This window comes from Nanorana parkeri, unplaced genomic scaffold (genome assembly GCF_000935625.1).
Source record: "Nanorana parkeri isolate BGI_ZX_2015 unplaced genomic scaffold, ASM93562v1 scaffold2119, whole genome shotgun sequence".
Classification (NCBI taxonomy): domain Eukaryota; kingdom Metazoa; phylum Chordata; class Amphibia; order Anura; family Dicroglossidae; genus Nanorana; species Nanorana parkeri.
In genome coordinates, this window is record NW_017308387.1 from 224,940 (window position 1) to 249,950 (window position 25,011).

The 25,011-nt window shown below is 40.3% G+C and overlaps 1 protein-coding gene across 1 annotated transcript in view; it reads left to right on the forward strand.

Moving 5' to 3' along the window:
- The window catches only part of WDR60 (WD repeat domain 60), a 45,755-nt gene that overhangs the window by 15,004 nt on the left and 5,740 nt on the right, over positions 1-25,011 (forward strand). The window contains exons 6-19 of the mRNA XM_018572745.1: positions 1,416-1,481; positions 3,680-3,751; positions 3,851-4,055; positions 7,252-7,348; positions 11,279-11,408; positions 12,957-13,068; positions 13,993-14,081; positions 15,115-15,244; positions 17,347-17,519; positions 19,738-19,900; positions 20,710-20,820; positions 22,131-22,192; positions 22,395-22,446; positions 24,072-24,132. Coding sequence (XP_018428247.1) covers positions 1,416-1,481; positions 3,680-3,751; positions 3,851-4,055; positions 7,252-7,348; positions 11,279-11,408; positions 12,957-13,068; positions 13,993-14,081; positions 15,115-15,244; positions 17,347-17,519; positions 19,738-19,900; positions 20,710-20,820; positions 22,131-22,192; positions 22,395-22,446; positions 24,072-24,132 — 1,523 coding nt within the window. The remainder of the gene's footprint in view (positions 1-1,415; positions 1,482-3,679; positions 3,752-3,850; positions 4,056-7,251; positions 7,349-11,278; positions 11,409-12,956; positions 13,069-13,992; positions 14,082-15,114; positions 15,245-17,346; positions 17,520-19,737; positions 19,901-20,709; positions 20,821-22,130; positions 22,193-22,394; positions 22,447-24,071; positions 24,133-25,011) is intronic.

Below are 25,011 nucleotides of genomic sequence, written 5' to 3' on the forward strand. Positions count from 1 at the left end.
CAATCATACGATTCTCGGCGAGTTAGTGGCCTGCTTGTTCGACAACCGCCGAATGGGCCAGTGTGCGCACGCGCACACTGCCCGTTTGCAGTCATCGGAAGCCCGCCCCTCATTGCAGTCATCGGAAGCCCGCCCATCAAGTTTTGTTTTGGTGGTTTTTTATTAACCACTGTTTTTATTTTTTTACTATATAAAGTAAAAAAGGTCAAAATGTTAAAAGACAAAGCTGTTTTCCTTACTTTCTGTTATTAAACATAACAAATAAATATTCCAGCACAGTACAAACACCCCCAAAACGGAAAACAGACACCCCAAGGTAATGCCATTTTTTTTTTGTCACTTTTTCTTTTTAAATGTACAGGTCATACCTGGAAGGTGGAGATGACAGGGTTGATGTGCATGATAAGGGAGTGGAAGGGATTAATATACCCTTCCACTCCCAGAGTGGAGCTGAGATGCACAATTTCTACAATCAACCTGCCTGGCTGTCATCTGCCTACTAATAAATAAATAATGAATTAGTCCTTTCTCTCCTTCCTCCATTGTAAGAGGTAGGGAAGTGCTGTCAGATATAAACATTATATTGTTTCCATCTGTGATTGGTCATCACAGTGATCACAAGGTACAGAGCTGCTTCGATTAGCTCTGTAAACTATACCTGTGTTCTAAACTGTCCAATGACAGCTCAAATGGCACACTGGCCCTCCTAGGGTTATTTCTGCAATGACCTTTATAAACGTCCACCACTTCATCGTTCATAAACATACATTGGTAGACAATTAGTTGAACTGTGATCATCCTAGATTTTTATTTGAAAAATATGCAGATTGTAGTAACAGTGTGAGATGATATAAATAAAGCTTTCAGTTCAGAATATCCCCAATTTAAAGGCCCTTTATCACAGAGATGAAACACAAAAGAAAAGTAGTATAAGCAGTGTAATGAAGGCTAATTGGGTCGCTATGCCTATATGTCCAGCAAAACAAACGTAAATTCAGACCTACTGGCTGCCACCATGGAACCCAAGTAAATGGGTTGTGGGTCTCCAATGGTGACAGATACCCATGAAGCACCTGGCAGCTACAGACAATGTTATGTTTCTATTTGCTCAATGTGACATGATGTTCAGAGCAGTGTTTTCCTAGTAAGAAACAAATATTTATTTTTAGTTATTCAGAATTGTATTTTTATTTGGTAATAAATATATGTTTGATTCACATGAGTTGTGATTTTTAGTGATGGGTACATTTTAATAAGATATAAAGCAGTGTGCAAGGTGCAGCAACCAGAAATTGCCTTTTATTGTTCCTCTATACTGTGATTAAAGCAGAAATGTAGCTGCTATGGCTAACAGAACATAATTTCTCTTCTCTTTGTTAGTTAACTGTCTAAATAATTTTTTGTTATCGTACTAGGAAAACCCAATTCATCACAAACACTCCAGGGAATCCACCTCAAAGCAAGGAAGTGATAATGAGAAGGTAATGGCGACAGACTGGGCATGATACTCTCTAATGGCTTTAGCCTACATTGCAAACTCTTAGAAAGTTACTTATCCAAAATGTGGAGAGACGTTTATCTTTTCACAGAACTGCATGATACCGATGATGTAAAATTAAAATATCTGCTAGAAGCAAATGTCCGCCTGATTGGGGCCTGGACAAGAGATTAGCTGCCAAAATATTGTTCACGTATGCACCTTGTTGAAAGCAGGAGCATCTGCCCTTTGGAAATAATTGCTTTGTGGATTCTGTACTGGAAAATGCAAGGCGAGACATGCCAGTTAAGCACTGCGCATCCAATACTGTTTTTTCTTTGATTGGTGTTCAAAACGAATTTAAAAAAAGGCCTTGACAATTTCTCTTCCACTTTGCATGGTGTCTGCTCACTCTCTGTATTTTTAGATCCCATTATAGTGCACAGCAGCATAAACCTTTATTCAGAGCCGATGAAAGCTTTTTACTGGGCTTGGAAACCATTTTTAACACCCACACATTGTAAAGCTTTATGCTGAGGGGAAATGGAAGCTGTGTGCCATGCAAGCATTTTAAACAGCAACTCTAGGTCACAAGTAAAGACAGTCGACTAATGCTAATGCCATTTAGCAAGCATTGCAACTATAATGAAGCCAAAAAGTCCCCTCAGCTTAATCTGTGTTTGATGTACTGCAGACAGATTCATTAGTTGCTCACAGGTCTTGGAATTCTCATGACTCTTTGTGCAATGCAACCTCCAGTGAGTGTGAAAAAGACTGCAGTAGGCCTTGTTCACACCAAATGCAGACCAGATCTGCATGAGTTTCTGCACACGCAGTGCAGGGGGTTGTGCCGCGTTTTTTGCCGTGTTTTTGATGCATTTCCGGCCTTTTTTGGTAAAAACATTTTTTTTTTTTTAAACTGGCTTTCAGTGCGTTCCAGGGTCGTTTGCATGCGTTCCAGAGCAGGTAAAATAGGGCCTGCTGCAGTTTTTTTTACCTGCTCTGGAACGGAACGCTGCAATATGAACTGGAGCTAAAAATACCATTGGAATACATTGGACGCAGTTTTGCTCCGGTCTGTAACTGCTCTGCTCCTGGAACGCACTTGGTGTGAACAAGGCCTTAGACAGAGGACGGTGAAAGAACCAGTTAATTCATAAGCTCGTGTTTAAAGTGAACCTGTCCTGGCCTAATAATTGACTAAGGTAACAACAGTTATGAAATGCAGGGATCTTGTGGCACCTTAAATTACTTGTGTTAGTCTTCCGTTCAATGTTTTCCCTTGTGGAACATCTTGGATCCAAGGTTTTGGCTGTACACAAGGCCTCTCTAAGTCAATATTAAGCCCCCTACCCCTTATGTGCACTATGCCTCACCCCCTGTCATTGAGCTATCAGACACTTTAGTAGGTTTAGTTCATTGGTCATTAGTTGAGCTGACATTATGGGTTAACTCTTGTGCAGTTATGGGCAATGGCATCATAAGGTTTTCCAAAGTGAAATGGACTCTTCTTTCTATGTGCACTTTATTCACTGGGCAATCTTGGTGAGTGGTATGACTATCAGATAGATAGTCATACCACTCACCAAGATTGCCCAGTGAATAAAGTGCACATAGAAAGAAGGCGTGTCAAACTTAAATGAAACGTGCTCATACTGATTAGAACTCTGCAAGCGACCTCATAAGATCTGAGCGATATACCTACCAAATATAAAAACGAATAATATCCTTATTGGTTGACGTAGCAATACCTACAACTACAATATTTTATTCAGATGCCGGAAAACGTTTATAATGAAGTATTCACCTGCAAGAATCCAAAGTTTTAAACTGTTACTAGAACAAGAATAGAGGAGAAACCCTCCCTTATTGTGGAAAGATTTCCTTTCACTTTCTGTTGTGCCTCTGGGATAGGAAGTGAATGAAAGGTTAGATGTCCAGTGGGTCACATATGGCAAAAAACATGATGGGGGTTTTAATCCTCTTCTGCTATATTGTATAGTTTAGAAATAAAGTTTGGATTTAGATGTGCTTAAAGGGCAGCAAACTTGTAACAAGAGTATAAAAAAATTAGAGAGCTGCATTTAGGTCACCTGGCCCTGGTTGGGAGACAAGTAGTTAATTTACATCCGGTATGATGGAGAATGCATATGAATATGTTTGTCTTTTTATTGCTGTCTGTAAGACTTTTTTCTTTTCAAGGACATTGAAGAGACTATACAGAAAACAGATACAGCATATGATGATTCCACTAACTATGATGAGGATTTTGAAGTAAGTAATGACCTGAATATGCTGTCCATTGGTATACGCTCTGAACAATGCACTAAAAAAAGTGTTTGTCCTTGTAATATTTTAATATGTGATCTGCAGGATTATGATGACGATTTTGAAGAGGCTAGTGAAGAGGAGAGGACTCCGGTGAAATCACAGGAAGAGCGGCCACCAGTTCAGAGGAACAGAGAGGTAGAGGAAATTCAGAAGGCCATGTTCCTGGAGAATGAAAACATAACTTCAGTTCCGGCTGTACACCGACAAAACGGACACGACCATCATGATCAGGACTCTGAACCAAAAGGTATCCTCTTTTCAGGTTTTCTGAACTGTTTGGTGTTGTTCTACACAACGGTATTGAAACCTGCCAGCATTTAGCCTCTACCAGCATAGGAATTTCAGACATACTGCTCCAGGTGCATCTTAACTCTAAGGCCCCGTTCACACCGAGGCGGCATTGTTTTCTCTCACGGGTTCAGCTAGCGTCTTTTGGCACGTTAATGCGCGTTTTGAACATTTTTACGTGCGTGAAAACACGCGCATATGAAGATGTGCATTTTGACTGGCAGTTTAAGAAACATTGCGGTCAATGGACGAAACGCACAAAAAGCATGAAAATGTGCAACATGCTTCTGACGTGTGTTTCCATTGAAGTCTATGGGCGTTTTGCTGCTCGGGTGTGAACAGGGGCCATTGAAAATCATAGGATGATGGGATGTGAACCAGGCCTTACCTCCAACTATTATGACCGTGGCGTGGTTTATATTGATGGCAGATGAGTACAAAAAATATGAAGGATTCCCCACACAGCCAGACTGTAAAAACCTTTTTCTTTGTTTATTAAATGCACAAGATATAGCTCTTGCACGTTTCACACTCACAAGGGCTTGTATGCATGAAACACAATGTATCCTGTGCCATTTAGTGCACTAAGGAAGAAGTTTATTAGTCTGATTGTGAGGTAACTCCTTATTATTCTTGGTGTACAGCCTCTGCTATTGTGACTAACCTGTGATGGGTGGAGGGGAGTGGAGAAGCCTCCTGCCTACACATTGCACATAGTGCATTCAATTTAAAAAGTGACAAACTATGTAGTTTAATCTTAAAAATGCATTTAAGTACCCTAACTATTAACAAAAATGTATCTTATGTGTGTATCACTCGGGTGTAGATCCTCAAATCATCTCTGAATTGGTGCTGACACTGTCCTTCCTTCTGGAGGGTGGCTACTTTTGTTCCCCATGGTCCCTGTGTGTGTTGTAAAGTAGCCACCGCTCCAAGCTCACTCCTGTGATGGACTACACTCTCACTTTTAGTTTACTAATTTGTGTTGAGATTGTAGTCCATCACAGGAGCGAGCTTGGGGCGGTGCAAGCTACATTTTTGTTAGTGTCACTTTAAGAGCACAAAATGTTTCCACTAGTGAATTGCTAAATAGTCTGATGGAGGCTACAGCTCTTGAACAAACAGCTAGGAGACACAGGCCGTTGTTTAGTTGTGTATAATAGCTCTTCTGTTGCCGGGAACTTTCATCGGGAAGGTGACTGACAGGGTCGCTTTAAGAAGAAGACAATACATTATTCTGATTTTAGGTGATTCATAATCCCGAAAATATAGAAACATTCAGGCTTATTCTTAGCTTAGTGTTCTGAGCAGTAGTTATTCTGTGTTTAGGGTTGCTCCACTCCAATAAAAAAGTCAATATTTTTTAGCGATGAACTTTAGAGGATATCCGAAATGTTCTGGAACTCTGTCATGAAAGGGTCTTTAAGAAGAGCTGTCGGTAAAGTCTCCTAACAACCAATCAAAGTGACACATTCATTTTATAACTCGTAATCTAGTGCAAGTCTGAATCTTATTGTTTCCTTTGGGTAGAAAACTGATAAATAAGGCCCATTGTGATTGTCCATTTTTTCCATAAGGGAAACTTTATCTCTTATTATTTGATTGCTTGGAGATGACTTCTGCAAGGCTTTTCCTTATTAAGCTGACCTTATTATGACGTTGAGATTTTAGGAATCTATGTGTCGTTAAACCTCTGTATTATTAACACACAGATGTATTTGCCTCCTATATAAAGCTGAAAAGTGAAGATAAATGGTTTAGCTAATAGCGCCAGAGACACCTGTCCAGACAGCAGTAATCTTCACCGATCACATGATGGCCATTTAAAAAGCTCCTGTCACATGATGTCTTGCTCTGTCTTAGTGTCACTCAGGATTCAATACAAATTACATTACATAGCTGATGGCACATTTTCCATTTCAGGTTGCTGTCAAATTAATTCATTTTTCCTACATATGCTTTATTTATTAGGATGCACCCTGTCTGAACAATAAAACACAAGTACGTTGTACACTATAAGTACTGTTAGCAGACACAGATGAGCTTATAAACAGAACTAAAAAAATGAAGATGTGTTATATTATATGAAATGTCTAGAAATTGTAATTGTGCCTAAGCAGTACCGTGAAAGATTTAGCGTTTATCTTCAATTCCTCCTGAGAAATAGCAGTGCACTTTTTAGTATGTGAGGGTTCCCAGGCAGTCCTGTGCCTACAGACTCATTTGTGTATATCTGCAGTGTAAGAGCTAAAACACTGCTGCCCCTGACTGCTAGTTTAGGGAAATCCGGAGTGAGATTTGGTGTGGATGTCACTTTGGATTTCACTACTGTGCAGCTCAATGTTCTTCATGGTGGAGGCTCACAGACATCAGAACGCAAAGCCCTGCCTCTACCAAGATGGCCGCCTTCACACAGAAGAAGGCATAATAGTAATGGGAAAAAGATCAGCTGCAGGAAACCTACAGGCAATACTGGTGACTAGTCCTTTGCCCGCTGCCTGTTTTTTTTTTTTTTTTTGGCAAAACTTCCTAAACTTAGTTCCCCTATGAAATCCTGTATGTAATAGCAGACCTGGCCAGAGGGGTCATGATGGGGAGTCACAGTTCCCATACTTTTCAAATCTTACATTCTCTTGGCATATGCATACTTACTAAAACTGCTGCTTTGTATCTGTGGGATCCTGTGTTGAGTCCCCCAAGCATAATTTTTGTGTCAGTCACCTTTGGGTTATTTAAATACCAATATGAATTTGCTCAGTATGATCGTTCAGGGCCATGGTGCCTCATTGAGAAAAGCTGCTTCCTCGTAGCTGTCAGGCCTTTGTTTAATCCCCTACTTATTATGCTTGTATCTGAATTTGCTTGTTATGATACTTCAGATCACTTACACCCACATACTGTAGAACGTCTGACCAATAATTGTAAGTACCCCTTGGTTCAGGCTTATATTGGTTCTCCTTGCGCACTTTAATTTTTTAAGACTGATATTAATTTGAATACACAATATGCTCAATTCACATAAAACACAAGGATAATGATTCTTCTTTCCAAAAAAGCAACAGTTATTTTCAGCTGCGTCCAATGCGATTTTAAAAATGACAGTCACATGGATGATGTATTTTGATTTCACCGTATCTTTGTGTCTCCTTTTGCAGAGGTAAATTCCAGTAGGAAGGCTCATAGAGGAGTATTTATAGATTTTGGATCTGCAAAACAACGTCAAGTTAGCAGTCAAATCGCCAGCAAGCAAAAGTAAGTGTATCTGGCTACTTAGAGCATTCATTGACCCAAAATAAAGTCTAAATATGACTGGACAGCGCAATAGGCACTAGAGTTTGACCACACTGCACTCTGTAATCTAGCACACCTAGCCAGGCATACCCCCCCTTTCCCCGCACTATATATATATATATATATGTGTGTGTGTGTGTGCAGGAATGCTTGAAATGAAGGGTGTAGCCATTAATCATCTATGCTATGATACAGTACTAGAGTATAAGGACACTCGAGTGTAAGGAATGTATGTCCACTAAGTGAAAACATTGGAAAGTATTTCAAAGCAAGAAACATGTATATGGAGAAGTGGGAAACATCAACGGGTTTGGAGGACGTATTTTCTTTAGATAAAATAACTTGGTTAAAATGAATTGTAATATGATGTGCTACAATTTTGAGAAATTATACAACAGCTTCCGTATGTTTCTTATTCATCGTGGAAAACAGTAGACCTCTGGGATCTACGCTCTGCCTAACAGGGACGTGTGGTTAGGGGAGGCAGGCACCTAGTATTATGGAGGAGAAAGCTGTCAGCTTCAAGTCTGAAGCTGACAGCTTTTTCTCCATTCAGATCTGCTTAAAACAGGTTACACAGTGGTGAAAGCCTCCCCTCTGTGTAACTTGTCATGGATGGAGCGCTGCCTGTTAATTACTGGCAGCGCTGCATCTGGCTTTTGATAGGTAGTTAGGTTACACAGCAGAGGGCTTCCCCACTGCTTGTGTAACCTAACTAGTGAGGCAAGAGCTGTCACAGCCTCTACTTTGTTAGAGGTGTGAGCTCTGTGCATGGTTTGGACCAATGGCAAAGCGCCATTGGTCCAAGCTGTCCAATCAAAAAGAGAAAAAAAACAAAAACACTGTGGGCATTGATCTCGATGCCTCAGCAGTGACAAGCATGTGAGGGACAGGGAGAGTCCTCCCTTCCTCCTCCCTCCCTCCTTCACACTACCCGGGGTTCTGGTGGGATATGGACATGCGGGGGCAGGGCTGTGGAAAGCCTCACCAGGAAGCGAAGGTCCCGCACGTCACTGCTGCCTACAAACTGACATAACAAAGCTGCAAAAAAGCACACACACCCCGGGTAGGTATGGTGTTTCTACTGTACATTCTTGATAAACAGTTGCTGCAAAAGAATCAATGGGCCAGTCTGACAAAATGTTCTAAACAGTTGAACCGAAAAAGCTTTGCTCAATGGCACATCTTTTACTAAAATTCTATTTCCTGAGCAGTTAGAACTGCTTCTGTCTCAGTAGCAGATCACTGACATCTTTTGTGGTGTGTGCTTCTGTGCAGGATTAGCTCAATGCACATGGTAAGCAAATATAAAATTCTCCTTCTGCATTATAAGTTTAAGTGGAATTGCAACTAAAACCAGATTAACGTGATTCTGTTGCATTAAGATCCTCATTCACATTAAGATCCATCCTCATATCAGAAGCCCCCCTCTTCACATCAGGAGCCCCCTTCACTTTACAATACTGCCTGTGCCATGGAAAGGCGTGATGCTGTGTAAAATTTTCAAGACACCCCTGAGGAAGGCAGAAGGCGCCCAAGGGTACTATAGCACCCTTGTTGAGAAAGGCTGCTGTAGAGTATGGCCTCATTCACACTGATAAGAGCCGACCCATACGGATCCGTGAAGCGCGCACGGCCGTATCGGACCACTCCCGGGAAGGACAGGTGCATGTGATTTGTACACAGCAGCCTGTTCTTCTCTATGGGAGTACTCGGCCGTATGTTCACCCAAACTACATGTCCATGCGGGTGTCAGTACTCGTACGCAGACGGGATGGATCCTGTCTACGTCCGAGCACAGGCACCCGCACAGGCACAGATGTGCAGTTCAGGTGAGCATACAGCCGCATACTCCCATAGAGAAGAACAGGCTGGTGCATACAAATCACGCGCAGCACCTGTTCTTCCTGGGAGTGGCCCGATATGGCCGCACAGATCTGCACGGCTCTTATCAGTGTGAATGAGGCCTTACTGTGAAATTAGTGCCACTGAGGAAAGATATATATTTTTTTTTTTTACATTTTATTTTCTGGTTAGGGCTGCCAGACCTAACAAAGTTTCTAACCGTCCCTCACTCTACCCAAAACAAAATGGTTTCACTGGAATTCCAACTTTTTAAATAGTTTTTGTTGTTGTTATAAACTGATATTGACATTTCTTACTTTAGTCTAGTGGCACTCTATTTATATCTGTCACAGAAATCTCATAGATTTTCTTTAGAAACGTATAGGATTAACCCTGTACAAGTGCTGCTGTGATTGAAGGGACAAGTCCCTTTACATATGAAGATTATTTATGGCTTCACATTGTAATCATTTACTCTACATTGTTAAAATGATATAGTTTGTTGTTCCCAAAGTAAATATGTTGTTAGACAGGTCCTTTTTAATTTGTGTTTCAGAGGCAAACACCTGCCTATCTTTGTAGTTTGGCACTGATAGGTTGATTTTACATATTGACAAGCTGGGTAGTTTGTGAAATAGAACTGCTAAAATGATTTAAAATGTAAAAAGGTGTGGGAGAACAGGGATTTTTCTTCACCCCGGGTAAATATGTCCTGCTTTTTCTCCCCCAGAGCACACTTTGTCTTTGTATGTTGGAAGATTTCCTCATTCAATGGTGAAGTCCGTCTTGCAGTCATAAGCTTTGAGAAGGGAACTACATTTTTGTTGGTGCTGTAGATTTTAGCCCAGGACTGGGAGCTTTACATTGACCTGGTCTCAAGACTACTTTGGCATGCAGCAGATGTGTAGATCTGCAGGGAGAATGTTAGGGGATAGGTTTAGGTTAGTGCTAGGGGTTAGGTTTAAGATTTAGGGGGTTAAGTGTTATAGATAGATAGATATATTAGGCTCTATGGTTTAGGGCAAATTAACAGGTTCACTTACCTACCCCCCTCCGCCAGCAACACATACTCAACTTTTCTTTGCTTTCCCATTCATCTTCGGTTGAGGGTGAAATGTTCGGGTTGAGTTACTTGTTTATGTGCTATTGGTTAATTTGTGGAATTATGTTCAGTTTTATGGTTCAGGTGAGGGAGGGCCTGCCCAAGGGTTAGATTAAGGTTGGTAGTCAGCATATGTATTTCATGGGGTTTGTTTTTAACTTTCCATGGCAAAAGTCATGTGTCCAGTGCTTGGTTCCTTGGCCAAAAAACAGCGTACCACTTGAGTTCCACCAAACAGAATTAAAAATCCTTTGTTAGGCAAAACAGTTCTAATATTTGTACTTCAGCTGTGTTTTTAGCTGCCTACTTAGAGTTCAGCTTTTAAAAACCTGCTCCATAGTCCTAGTTTGTGTTTTCAGATTTTCAGATAGAGTGGGAAGGGTTAGAACTTGTCCATATTGCCTTGCCTTCTGATTCCACGTTGTGCAGATTTCCTTTTACATCCTGTCCCAGTCATACCCTGACACACAGGATGTCACAGTGAGGGGGTAATCTCTCCAATGGGAGCACAGACCGCATTCAAAACCTGGCAGAGCGTCCAAGCTTTCCCCTCTTTGTGTAACAATTTAAAAAGAGGATTTGTTTAAACTAGGACTGTAATTCACATTGTAATATTTCACAAAAATATCCCTTGCATTAGCTCAGTAACAAACCATAGGTTCAACAATATGATGACTCAAGGAAAATGAATGTAAATGTGTCTAGTTCTGAATACAGCATTTCATTTTTCCTGAAAGAATGTGTATTGGCTGCAACTTCCTTCTAGTACTATGTTTCACAAGCTGTATATCTACTTCTCTATCGTCCATTGAGGGACACCGCTCTGAAGCATTTTGAGACGTAGGGTTATTCTGCTGCCTCCAGGAGAAATGGATACTAGGCAAAAAAAGAAAAGGACTCCAAGAAAAAGATTTTATGGTAAAAACAACATCCTATTTTTTTAGGAAACGAAGTTTGGAAATTCTTCGGCTCATCGATTTGGATTTTTCCTCCACTTTCTCTTTGTTGGATCTGGCCCCTGTTAAAGAATATGAGATGTACATTCGCAATTTTGGAAAGAGCAACACAAAGCAGGTGCGTACCTTACAATAAGTATGGCATCTAGAAAAGGGACAGGTGTATTAGGTTAGAACATCTACAGCATGCTAAGTATGAGCTTTGCACTTCCAAAACCATGGTGGCACTACTTAGGGCTTTTTCACACCAAATGCAGACCAGATCTGCATGAGTTTCTGTACACGCAGTGCAGTGTGTTATACCACGTTTTTTGCCACGTTTTTGATTTTTTTAAAAATATTATTTCTCTCCCGTTCATTGAAGGACACAGGCAACAGATCGTAGATCCTGAATGGTAGGGTAATATCGCCACCTGCAGGAGAAGGACGCTATGCACAAAACTAAAGACCAATCACAGCCTAGGGGCGGCCCCTGCCGGTGGCCAAACCCCCCACCTGCTGACAAGTCTCCAGAGCTTGAGGGGTCTTTTGGGTGTTTTGTTTGTTGTTGCCCATCCCTCAGTGTGTTACTGCTTGGTGACGTCCCTACCATTCAGGATCTACGATCTGTTGCCTGTGTCCTTCAATGAACGGGAGAGAAAATAGGATTTTTGTACTCACCGTAAAATCCTTTTCTCTCCGTTCATTGAAGGACACAGGCCCCGCCCTCTTAATGGGGTGTACACTCCTAACTGCTTGTTACTAAACTGGAGACTTGTCAGCAGGTGGGGGGTTTGGCCACCGGCAGGGGCCGCCCCTAGGCTGTGATTGGTCTTTAGTTTTGTGCCTAGCGTCCTTCTCCTGCAGGTGGCGATATTACCCTACCATTCAGGATCTACGATCTGTTGCCTGTGTCCTTCAATGAACGGAGAGAAAAGGATTTTACGGTGAGTACAAAAATCCTATTTTTTTAAAATGGGAAATCAGTGTGGTCCAGGGCGTTTGCATGTGTTTTTGATGCGTTTGCATGCGTTCCAGAGCAGGTAAAATAGGGCTTGCTGCAGTTTTTTTTTTACATGCTCTGGAACTGAACGCTGCGGTGGGAACTGGAGCCCAAAATACCACTGGAATACATTGGATGCAGTTTTGATCCGGTCTGTAAATGCTCTGCTCCTGGAACACGCTTGGTGTGAACTAGCCCTAAGGAGCAGAGCTATAGCAGCTTCAGCACCTTTATTCACTATATGACGCAAAAGGATTTGTTTTTGGGTACTATTCCTTATTATTATCAGCACACTTTAAGAGATTTCCCCCTGGTGAATTAGGCAAAGTGGGAGTAAGATATGGGCCCTGTTAATGAAGAACAGTGGCATAAAATGGTAACTGCCATCAAAAGTAAAAGTATTTTGAAGCATATATATATATATGTATTATTTTTTATTTATAGACCGTCTCTATTTTTTTCTTTTGTCATTCTGGTACTTTATACGTATATATGTACTGTATGTGCTTTTGAGTTTCATAAAATCTCCAGCCTGCCCTCTAGTGGCATCTCTAACACACTGGTTTTGAAAAAGAAAAATTGGTAGATCTTGTCCTAATCTTGTGTTTTAAATCACACTGGCCTATAGATTATCAAATCCATATGGTTTTATATATTTTTTTTTTTTTCTTTTTTTTAAAACAGGCTTATGTCCAGTGCAATGACGATGCTGTTGACAGAGAGATTCAAACAGAAGAAATAGATATTGAAGAAAAATGGACTCAACATCCAGCAGAGGGAGCTGTTGTATGTGGAGGTGACTAACTTGCAGAGCCAATAACTTTGTGTTTGTGACTTACACTGATAACATACATTTATGTCACAAGAACATTGGCTGCGATTTATATTGTTGGGCTATACTTAAACTAGTAACTGAGATAGAGAATGGATTTAATGGCTTAAACATGCTTTCTGCCTGCAAATTCTCGTGTCAACCCACCTGCTGCAGCCATCATGTGGGAGTCGCATTCTGCCTGTTGAATTCTCCATTTTATTTCATTAAAAGTAATTCGGCCGGTAGTCAGTTGACTTTGAGTGCAGTTAAAGAAGCTCTGTTTTACTCTAAATAGAACCTGGGCCTAGTTCACTCATTTAGACATTGCATTAAAATCAGAGGTCAAGATGCATTTTTAAGCCTCCCTACCACCTATTAACACATGTGTGTACTAGCATCATATCGTGTTGCAGTGCGGTAAAAAAACCAAACTAAATACAGAGTGCAGGTTTTGTCCGGTAGGCATTGCCGTTTGGCCACTGCTTCCTTTCATGTCTATTGAAGTTCAAGGAATATTGCTAAAGCATTTCTTGTCCGCTGGGGATTGGAGGTTCTGAAGTCCCAGAAAGCACTGGGAAATTTTAAAATGAGAGGACAGAACAGCTCCAGCTTCCACTTCCTGTCTGCACACCGCCAGCTTTGCCAGCCAAGAAGTGCCTTTAGCTACCTGCAGCGCCAGCCCGTACCAGAGCTGATCACTTCCTCTAAATCACTTTTTTTTATCATTTCCCCTTTAAAAATAACAGGAAACCAACACTTTCAGTGCTTTTTTCGACGATGCTTTGCATGCATGACCATGCAATGAAAATGCATTGTAAATAATTTTTTTTACTGCAGACAAAGATTTGCTACCTTTTTATAAAATTGAATTTTAGATTGTCAAACATTTCGGTCTGTCTATTGCAGGTCACAAAAATGATTTGGAAGGGAATGTGGGACTTAACTCAAAAGTTGATTCTCAGCGGCTGACTGGTTTCCTTCACTCTGCTGCTCAGGTAAGTCTGCTCATTTTCTTACAAAACTCCAGCCAAATGCAAAAACCTTGCAGGGAATGTATTCTCTTTCTTTATTATTGTAACCCAAAAAAGAATACAATTACAAAGATTATATACAGTGTGTGTATGTATGTGTAATTATATATAATATATATATATATATATATAAATGGGTAAGCCGTATTAGTCCACTAGACAAGATGTTAAGAAAAAAAAAAGGAGTATTGCAATGTGCAATGATACCTTTCTTATTGAACCAACAAAATATATAAAAGACAAGCTTTCGAGAGTTGACCTCTCTTTTTCAGGTCAGAAGCAATACACAATTACAATACAATACAAAAGTATTGCTTCTGACCTGAAGAAGAGAGGTCGAAGCTTGTCTTTTATATATTTTGTTAGTCCAATAAGAAAGGTATGATTGCACACTGCAATACTCTGTTTTTTTGTTTTACATCTTATATATTTTTTTAAATTCACACACAGTGACTTATCCCTTTATCAGAGAGCCCAGACTGGCATTTTAGTCAGACACACCGTGACTACTGTACTGTTAAACCATAGTGCTCTGGGAATAATTAATTCTGCAGTGTGGGCAATTGGAGCTTATTAGTGCGAGGGGGAGGCATAATATGTCAGCCATTGTAATGTTATCAAATGTCCTCCTATAGATGCATTTCATTTAGATAGCCCAGTATACATATAAGAGGGTTCAGGGGAATGACAGTCTGGAGCACCTATTGCAAAAGCTTGGACCTGCTATCTGTGAAATGTGTGACATTGCCATCACAGGTGTATAAGAGGGACAAGGTTATGCATCTAAAACAGATAGATAGGACCTGACATTGCACCAATTGATCTCTCTAAAGTATCTGGCATTTGTTTTCAAAGTGTAAAAAAATGAATGCTCCCACTATTCTTTTATGCAGAGAAATAAATAAATCATACTGCATGTACTTTTGTACAGAATCATAAAATAATTGCACATTCACTTAGTGCGCTTTCATGTGAAATGTCTGTTGTGTCTTGAAAGGTCATGGCTGTCTTGCTTGAAGAGAATCGTTCAGAGTCCCAGTCTCGAAGCAAAGTTCACACTAAAGAGCCCTGCATGTCCATCAGTGAGGGCTGCTTCCATTTAAATACCAGCCTGCCATTTCTTCAAGGTAAAACATGAAGATATTTTTTTTTTCTTGCTTGTTCCTTTTTAAAGCCTTGATGTAATCCTCTCAAAACCTGTAGAATTTAAGTCAGCTTGGTTGTATGGCTTAATGTTTATACTTCTTTTATTTCCTTTCCATTTCCAACAGAAAACGTTTATTCTCGGCAGGAGAGAGCAGCTAAAGACTGCTGTGCACTATGTGAGAGAGTTAGTCTCTGTACAGTGGTCTGACAAGTTCCCCTATCTTCTTATCATACAGAAGTGCACTCTGCAAAGCCCATACTTTTTAGTGGAGTGCAGCACTGTAGTGATAAAAAGGTGCTGGGGTGTGTGTTCAACTGCTGTGTAGAGACCGCTGCTTTCTCGCAGAATTATGCATGGTCCTGCCGGGAAAATGGGTTTTCTGCTGGCACTTTAGGAAAACTAAGTAAAGTAAACAGTAAGACATACAAGACTTTTTGAGCCAAGCTGACTGTTGGTTTTTCAGAGTGTATATATGTTCTGGTGCTATCATAGAAGTAAACTGCAATCCAGACCAGTTCAGTAAAGGTGATGGAGCAAATATATGGAAAGTGATTGCATAGAAGCCTGCAACTTTTTGGTGAATATGAAGACAGTTCCAGGACTCTATTTGGAATGTGGGCAGATTGGTCAGTACACATTAAGTGCCTTAGGCCTGGTTCACACCTGGGCGTTTTACAGCGCGTTCCTACACGCTGTAAAACGCTCAACATGTTAAAACCAATGATTGCCTATGGGCATGGTTCCCACCTGGGCGTTTTACAACCCGTAGGAACGCGCTGCAAAACGCCCTATGCCCAAAGAAGTACAGGATCTTCTTTGGGGCATATTTGCCACGCGTATTCATTAGGATACAGCCGAATAGCCCTTGGAAACGCGCGTTTGTCGCACATTTCTTTTACCGCAAATCGCTGTAAAAACGCACATATTCCGTACGCCTAGGTGTGAACCCAGCCTTAGCTTGTCGAGTGTTCAATCCAATTATTTAAATATAGATATAGGGATTCAATCCTCCATTTTTCCTGGCAGAGGGAAGCATTGTGTTACCAATGAGCTTTATACATACAAGCAACAAAAGGGAAAGTTTCTCCTTTGTTCAAAAGCCACACTGATTGCTTTCTGTCCTTCTTTATCCAAAAATAGGATTGAAGTGATTTTCAAAGATATAACATACAAGACATTCCAACTTTATGACATAATCAAAACAAACAAAAGAAATACAGTCTAATGTCTTTCATATACTTGGGCATAGTTAGTACCTCCATGATGTAGTTTATAGCTGTTTGTCCCACTTGGGGAGAACACATAAGTGATAGCACTTTTATTGGTAGGGTGGGTAAGGATTAGAATCCCTATCAGGTTTTTTTCCTCCCGCTGAAGAATTCCTAACTTACTTTCTTGGCAACACTAATGTGTCGCCAGAAAAGGCAATCACAGGACATTTTTCCACTGAGGATGTAGGCAGCAACAAAGACAAGGTAGAGTTTTTTAACCCTTTTCCACTGTAAAGCCAGGACTAGGCCTAAAATGTGGAATATAACGGTGCAAAAAATGAAAAAAGGGCCTCAGTCATGAAGGGGTAAGTGAATGTCTTCACTTAGTGCCATGTCATGTTAAAAAGATCTGGCCTGCAACATTGGTCAGATTTGGCACTGGATTGTTTTGCTGACTTCTTTTGCTCTCGTTCTGCTCCCAGGTCTACACATGCCTGGGAGAAACCAGCGCCAGAAACCAGCACAAATGCTCTTTTACATCCAGCACCCAAGTCTTCTAGACTGCAGCCCAAACATTTATTTCAGAGGTCTAGATCTGTATATATTATATAACGTTCTCGTATTATTACATGCTAATTTTTTAAACCTTCTTTTTGCTTGCCCATATTGTATCAAGGGCTATATAAATTTAATAGAATTTTTGTTTCATTCAGTGTCAGTGGGTGATAATTATATATACATTAAATATGTATTTTATATGTCACATGTTTATGAATTAGTAATAACTAATCTTTAGGGTGTATGTGCGTGTGAGGGGGGGTCATGATTGCAATATTTAACACTTTGATGTGTTTTCTGTATATCTTTGTAGGGCGGAAGGTTTATCACCTGCAGTTCTCTGAAGCACAAAGGCATTGGCTACTTACTGTGCACGGCCCGAGCAACCAATCCATTTCTCCTGTTATAAATGATAAGTGTCTCATCTGTGTGTGGAATATATGGCAGCCTTCTGCTCCACAGAAAATTCTCATGTGTGAGTCTGAGGTATGGGAATCTGTCATTCACCGCTCTGTAATGGTTTTGGAGAGTTTTAAAGTGCTTCCCCTAGAGTTACCTACGTTCACAATAGCATAATGCATGAGTTATTTTCTACCTGTATATCATCTTTTTATTTTAACAATCAATTTTTTTTTCACGTCATTAAATACATTACCATATACATCAGATGAATTTAGTAATTTTGGCTGTTAAAAACAATTTACAAAAAATATCATGCAGGCTTTTAAGCATTAAAATGCCACTAGTTTCTGGCTGGAGATAACCAAGTTTCAGTGAGGTGCATATCATAGGAATAACACTTAATTGGATAATAAGACCTTATAAGATCTTATAAATGGTATATGTTCATTTCACATGGAACAATTTTACACTGGTGCAGTATTTATTTTTGTGAACTGAACATCTGTGATGTGAAAATGTTAATGCGATAAAAGACACCCTGAAGTAAAATAACTCCTGTGAGTAAGAACTACTGTGTTATTTGACTGTTTCCCCCTAGCCTTTGGTCAAACCCAGAGAATAATTCCTTGGAATGAAACCCATCATAGTCTCTTTCCATGTGTCAATTATAATACACAGCTTCAACCCACATACAGTGCTTTGCAAAAGCATGAAGTTCACCTTGAACTTTTCCACATTTTGTAATGTTTCTACTTGGAATTAAAATGATTGTAGCTGAGATTTTATGACAGGGATCTACAGTAAATAGTCTACAATGTTGAACTTGAAAACTGCATAAATGCTGCAAAAGCTCTGGTATGATCAGCAGACTTCTGAAGTCACCTGTTTGCAACTGAAATGTCTTATAAACCAGTTAATGGAAGGTCCCAGTGTTTGTTAGAGAACATATTTATACAAACCGCATCAGGAAGACCATGGAGTTGTCAAAGCAAGTCTGGAATAAAGGTCTGGAGACGGACAAAGCAGGGTTTGGTAATAAAATATGAAAAGTTTAAACATCCCTGAATATGAAACAGTGGCCAGATGGGACACCAAGAGGCCAGTCGAATGCCTGAAAGAGGTGCAGAGATTCATACCTGAGATGGGACAGCTATAAAGCAGGTGCTCCACAAAGTTGAACTGTGTGAAAAAGTGACAATTAGCTTGCCATTGCTAAAAAAAAAACAAATCCCATTTAAAGTTTGCTAAAACGCATGTGGAAAAAGCGCAAAACATCTCTCGTCATATGTGTGGGTATAAACGCTGCTTGTCTTCCTGAGAACAACACTCCCATTGTAAAATATGGTGGTGGCATCTTGATATTGGGATGCTTTTTATGGGACTTGTAGATTGTTAAGGGTTGAGGGACTAAGTCTGGCCTACTATACTAGAAAATGTGTATTGGTTCGTATGAGATCTGAGACTGGGTCAGAGGTTCACCATTCAGTAGGAAATGACAGCCAAAGATGCACTGGAGCAGTGTAATCCATAAACTTCAATGTCTAAGAATGGCTCAATCAAGCACAAACTTCCATCAAATTGAGTATCTATAGCAAGACTCCATACAAATTGCTTGTTCTTCTTAGGGTTAGGGTTAACCCTAACAGGCCTAGGACAATTGTGCCAAAAATGTATGAAACTGGCTAGAGCAAGATGTGCAAAGAAGGTGTGCGTGTTGAACACATATGCAGAAAACAAATGTCTTCATATTTGTTTGCTGAACCTTTTTTCAAAGTGTTCAGTCTATTGTGGAAACCAAATAGGAAAAAATCCTAGGTCAATCCATTCCATTCTAGGTTTTAACATGTAAAACACAAGGGGATTACTACTTGTGCTAAATTGTAAATGAAGGTATTTACAGTGTAAGTTAACTACCATTGAGTTGTTGTCTGCCTTTGCTCTGCAATAGCACTGTTGATAATAATAATTAAACAAAAAAAACAGTATAGATTACAGCTAAGGAGAAAAACATTTGACCACCAGATTCTTACAATCTCAGCCAAACCACAAAACCAAGTTCAACTAATATAAGCTACATAAGAAGTCATGCGCTAAAAGCTTGCAGTTTTGATGTAGATGTGCCAAATCTCACCTGGTGTCTCTGTAAGTGATGTCTGAAATTGCAGCCTAGAAAATCCCTGGAGCTGTAGGAATAGTTTTTGTCATACTATTTTACATTATATGATTCAGGAACACTGGAGCCTATTTCTTTTCTCTGAGAAACTTTACTATCAATTTACTGTCCTTTACTTTATTCTTCTAGGTGAAATGCTGCTGTTTCAGCCCAGGTAAAGCATCTCTGGTGTTTGCTGGTACAGTAGATGGTTCTGTGTTAGTATGGGACCTGCGAGAGGACTTCAGTATGCATCAGACTTTAACGATAGAAGATGCTAACTGGACATTCAGATCTGTGACCTTTTCTACTGGTTAGTGGTATTTCTTACTTGCTTGATATTACTTGTTCACACTATCATATTCCACCTAAAAAGAGTAACAATTAGAGTTGATATGATAGATTTGCATAAACTGTACTCTTTAATTATGTTGTTTGATTGGACCTTAAAGCAAAACTGTAATGGCAGACTTACCTGCTGTTGTTTTTTTTTACCTGGCCTTTTTTCTTTTTTACCTGGCTTCTTCTTGGTTTCCAACTCTCATTGTTGTCCCCAGCATCCTGCTGCATTTTATGCATGTTACAGATGTGGGGATGAGCAAGGGTGCACACTGCACTGTACGTGTGCCACAGAGAGTGTACTCCATTGAAAATAAAAAATTGGCGCGGGGGGTACTTTTCTCCATGATCCCTGTGTGTGTTGTAAAGTAGTCACCGCTCCAATCTCACTCCCGTGATGGACTACAATCTGAATACAAAGTAGTAAACTAAACATGAGATTGTAGTCCATCACAGGAGTGAGCTTGAAGTGGTGGCTACTTTACAATACACACACAGGGACCATTGGGTACCAAAGGAAGCCACCCTCCAGAAGTAAGGACAGTGTCGGCATAAATTCAGAGATGATTTGAGGATCCACAGCTGAGTGATGTACAATTCAGTACCTGGATTTCCACTCGCCCCCACGCAATTTTCACTCGCCAATTGCGAGCGGGCGAGTGGAAATTTTGAGCCCTGGTTAAGGTACCTGAATGCATTTTTAAGGTTTAACTTCTGAGTTTAGTGTCCACTTTAAGTTGACATATAACATGTGGTTGACAATAGATGTTTGTGTTCTTGCAGATGGGGTTTTCACTTCGGTGAATCACACACACCCAGTAAAGTCAATAGAACCTGTTCTGAGTGCGGAAGCAAAGGATCATGGGATATCTACATTATCTTCTCAAGGAGAAGGTACATAAGGTCTTTTAACCACCTGTACCCTACAATATAGCAAGTATTACTCCACTCTATAACAAAACTTCGTTTACTGTTTTTTCTCTGGACATGCAGTCTGCAGAAGAGATATAATTATTTAGAATATAAAAGCTGTAAGGCTGAAATAAAGTATACAAGAATTTTTATGAGAATTAATCAATTAAGGTTTTTTTTCCCCTTATATTCAGGGCAAACATGGTAACATAAATTGTTATAATTAAGCAAGAAAAAAAAAAATGTTGAAGAAAGATGTCACTTTAAAATATTTATCTGATTATATCAAAATATCAAAAAGTTTATAAACCCCAAAATATAAAAAATAATCCTCCTCTGTACCCATTCAATTTCTTAGAAGCTTGCGTTATCTTACTCCCCCACTCAGCAATACCAGCCTGCTTTCCTGCCTAACTTGGCTAAGATACCTTCTTCTAATATATAAATAAATACATACCAATGGGATACTGCATTCCAGTAAAAGTTCTTCATAACAGACGATGTGTGATAAAACTCAAAGTACTGTTATGAATAAGGCACAATTCACACACGAATCGGCCTGCACGTACAGCTCCATGCTGCGTGCGGGGCCGTACCAAGCAGATGCCGGGGCTACGCGGCCGTACGACCCCCTATGCTCACCTCAATTGAAGGTCCGTAGGGGTGCGGGTGAGCGTATTCATACGCCGCCGGAATGGATCCTGTATGCGTCCCGGCCAGAAAACCCGCCATATTAATCTTCATGATGCCCAAAGGGTTCCTTCACGCCATTAGCGGCGATTGGTGTTCTTCAGCTGCCGGTCAACACGGGTGTGATGTGTGGTGCAGTACGCTAGGGTACATAGAAAACAGTTGTTTTCTATGTGACCTGTTCACACCGCAACATGGATGTGATGTGTGGTGCAGTGCAGAAAAATGCAGACATGTTGCACTTTTCCCCAGCGCACAGGATGACACTGTTAGTCACCACAGTGCAGCACACTCCACTGCTGTGTGGAGAGCCGAGTGAAGTGTACATTTTGTACATAAAGTTTAAAAAAAAAGTAAACAGTGTGATGCTCAAACAGCACATCACGGTGCCCCCGGCAGGACTCTTAGCATGCGGGTTAGTGTGAACTAGCCCCGACTGTTCTTCTCTAGAGCAGATTGTTTACAGGCAGCCATTCATTTTTTCAGCATATTACTGTTAAACCTGGCTATATAGTAACCCTCACAAGTTCTTAAATGTTTTTCCCTGCATCTATTTGTTTAAATTGCATTATTTCTCAAATACTTTCTCTTTTTTTTTTTAGAGGTTTCTGGTTTGTCGTTTCAACTAGCATCTTTAGATGAAAATGGCCATTTAATTTTTTGGGTGAGTTTAAAATAATAGAGCAGATGAAAATGTGCATATAGAATACATCAATACTTTCTAGTTTTTAGCTTTATGCTGACTTTGCGAGCTCATTTATAATAACTGCGGGCCTCTAAGAAAGGGTGGACTTTAAAAATATATTAAACATTGCCATTGATTTTGGTGCGCTTGAAACGTACTCACTGCAAATTTTCAATTACAGGTAGTTGTGGAACTGAGAAAAGTAGACCTATCAGGATCTCAGAGTGACTTGGGTAAATATTTCATGTGACTGTTCTTAATACAGGCAATCCCCGGTTTATGAACAAGATAGGTTCTTCTTCTTAAGTTGAATTTGTATGTAAGTTGGAACAGGTACATTTTTTAAGTGTAACTCCAGCCCCCAATTTTTTTTTTTAGTTTTGGATAGCGATAGCATAGGGAAGGGTTACGCCCTCCCTGTAATGTTTGTTTTCCTGTATGTGCCCCTGTTCAGAAGATTCCACCTCACTTTCTGTCCCTGTGACAATTGAATTTTAGAAAATTTTGGGTTGTCATAGAAACAAGGATGGTGATAAAACTTCAATGGAGACACCTTTTTCCCCCTGATAACTCTTACAGGAGTGAATTTCCCTTCCTAGGGGTAGATTTCCCCTCACTTCCTGTTGTCTCAAGGACAGGAAATGAGATGAAATCTTTCTAATGAGGATACAGACAGCAGTAAAAACCTCAGCGGGCACCCCTCGTCTACATGTCTAACAAGAGCCAACTTCCTGTAATGTATGTACAGTACTACGAACCAGACCCCAAAAGGTCGGACACTCCTCGTCGGCACGAGCGCGGTAGCATTACAACTACCCCTGCTGTACAGTAATAGCCTCCGTTTGTAAGGAGTTGTATGTAACTGGGGGACTGCCTGTACCATCTGAAAATGATTACATTTCCCATGCATTTTTATGGAATAAGGTTTTTTGCGATATCACTCATCTTCACTGTGACCTCTAACCTTTTGTAAGGCTCTGCTAATAGTGGTGAGCAATCAGCTTGAGTCCACTCCAGTTAATGGCCCTTCCCAAGGCCAGTTTGTTTGTGCCTACAGAGCATATGTATAGATTTCAACTATAAAAACACATATTGTTAGTTAGAGGTTTGGAAACTTACTCAGGCCTGTCATTTATCAGCGGCTATGTCAGGGGCCATGACTTTTATGGCTTGGGACATCTAAATATGTAGAGTAGAAGATATGACATTGGACAGATGTGGATATACATCTAGGCACAGAATAAAGACTGCATATAAATAAACAGTAGATATAAGCCAGAATTGTCTTGTGGAATCTGGGTAGTATATGATATAAGCCAGAATTCTATTTAAAGAGAACCTGTGAGGTTGGTGCCTCAACACCTCTTCCTGATGCACCAACAGCTATGCTTTGTAAAGAATACAGTCCTCTTGTATTCCAAACCCTTTACTCTTTTATTGTTACAGGCCATGTAATATTACTATTGAAGTCACTTAAGTGACTCCTTAGGTGTAATCTGGTGTATCTGCTGGTACATGTAGATGTACTGCTGCTACTATCAAAGGAATGCTATGAAAGTACAGAGATTCTCTCTTCAGTTTGTTCAGTTAAGATTTGAAAATGAAAGAGAGAAGCTGATTGGTTGCCATGCACAGCTGCTCCAGATTTTAGCTGCTCCACTTTTCAAAAAATTCCCCTCAATGTGTTTTGCATTCAGCTTTTTCTTTTAAATGGGAGAAGTGGGCAAGGCGGCTATCTAGACCATTGAAAGTCGGGTTCACCTGCGTCAGGAAGTGGTAACTCTGTTTATAGCAAAGGTTGAGATTTAAGCTGAAGATATAATTGCAGGCTTATTTTCACAAACTTTTCATCAAACAGGTTTGATTCCGGGAGGAAAAGTGAAGCTAATACACAGTTCATCTATAGATCTTATTGACAAGTAAGCGTTCATGTCATGTGGGATCCTAGATTAGACAATGTTGTGCAAAGTTGATGATTTAACCTGCTTACTCTGGGACAAAAGCTTATGGTTTTTATAAAAAATGGCCTGGCCAGGAAGGGGGTCTAAACACCTGGTCTTGAAGTGGTTAAAGAATCCTGCATGGAGTCTACTTAGAATTGTGAATCTCCAACATACTGAAGTAGTGTAACTGTGTGCACAGCAAAAGTTAATGAACCCATCGCACTCCTGACCGATTGTTCCACGAAAGAAAGGATGGGTGCTGCGGCAGTCAACGTGTGGCAACCGTTAAATGCATATGTAGAAACGGGGACACCGGCACTCCAATTGCAATTTTAAATACGTCTGTTTGTTGACGTTGGGACAGCATATCACACTGAAGCAACATTTCGGGGTCACGCAGGATCCCCTTCCTCAGGCAAAAACATGTGAAGTATATACAAAACTATAAGCATATGCTTATGCTAAAGAAGAGAGGAGAGACATGAACAGGCCCATACCCAATATATGTAGGTAATCATTTTTAGCGATCGGGAAGGAAACATGAAAGTGTGAGGCTGGTGTTAAGTCACCTGGGAATGACAGTATCAAGTGTATAGATCCAATATGCCTCGCGTTGTAGTAGGAACTTGTCATGGTTACCCCCCTACTTGTTTTTGCCTGAGGAAGGGGATCCTGCCTGACCCCAAAACGTTGCTTCAGTGTGATATGCTGCACCCACGTCAATAAACAGACGTATTTAAATTGCAATTGGAGTGCCGGTGTCCCTGTTTCTATATATGTGTGCACAGCAGACGCTGCACTTTTCAGTCATCTTATTTCTCATATTGACCTTGTGGAAAAGAGGAGCGCATATAT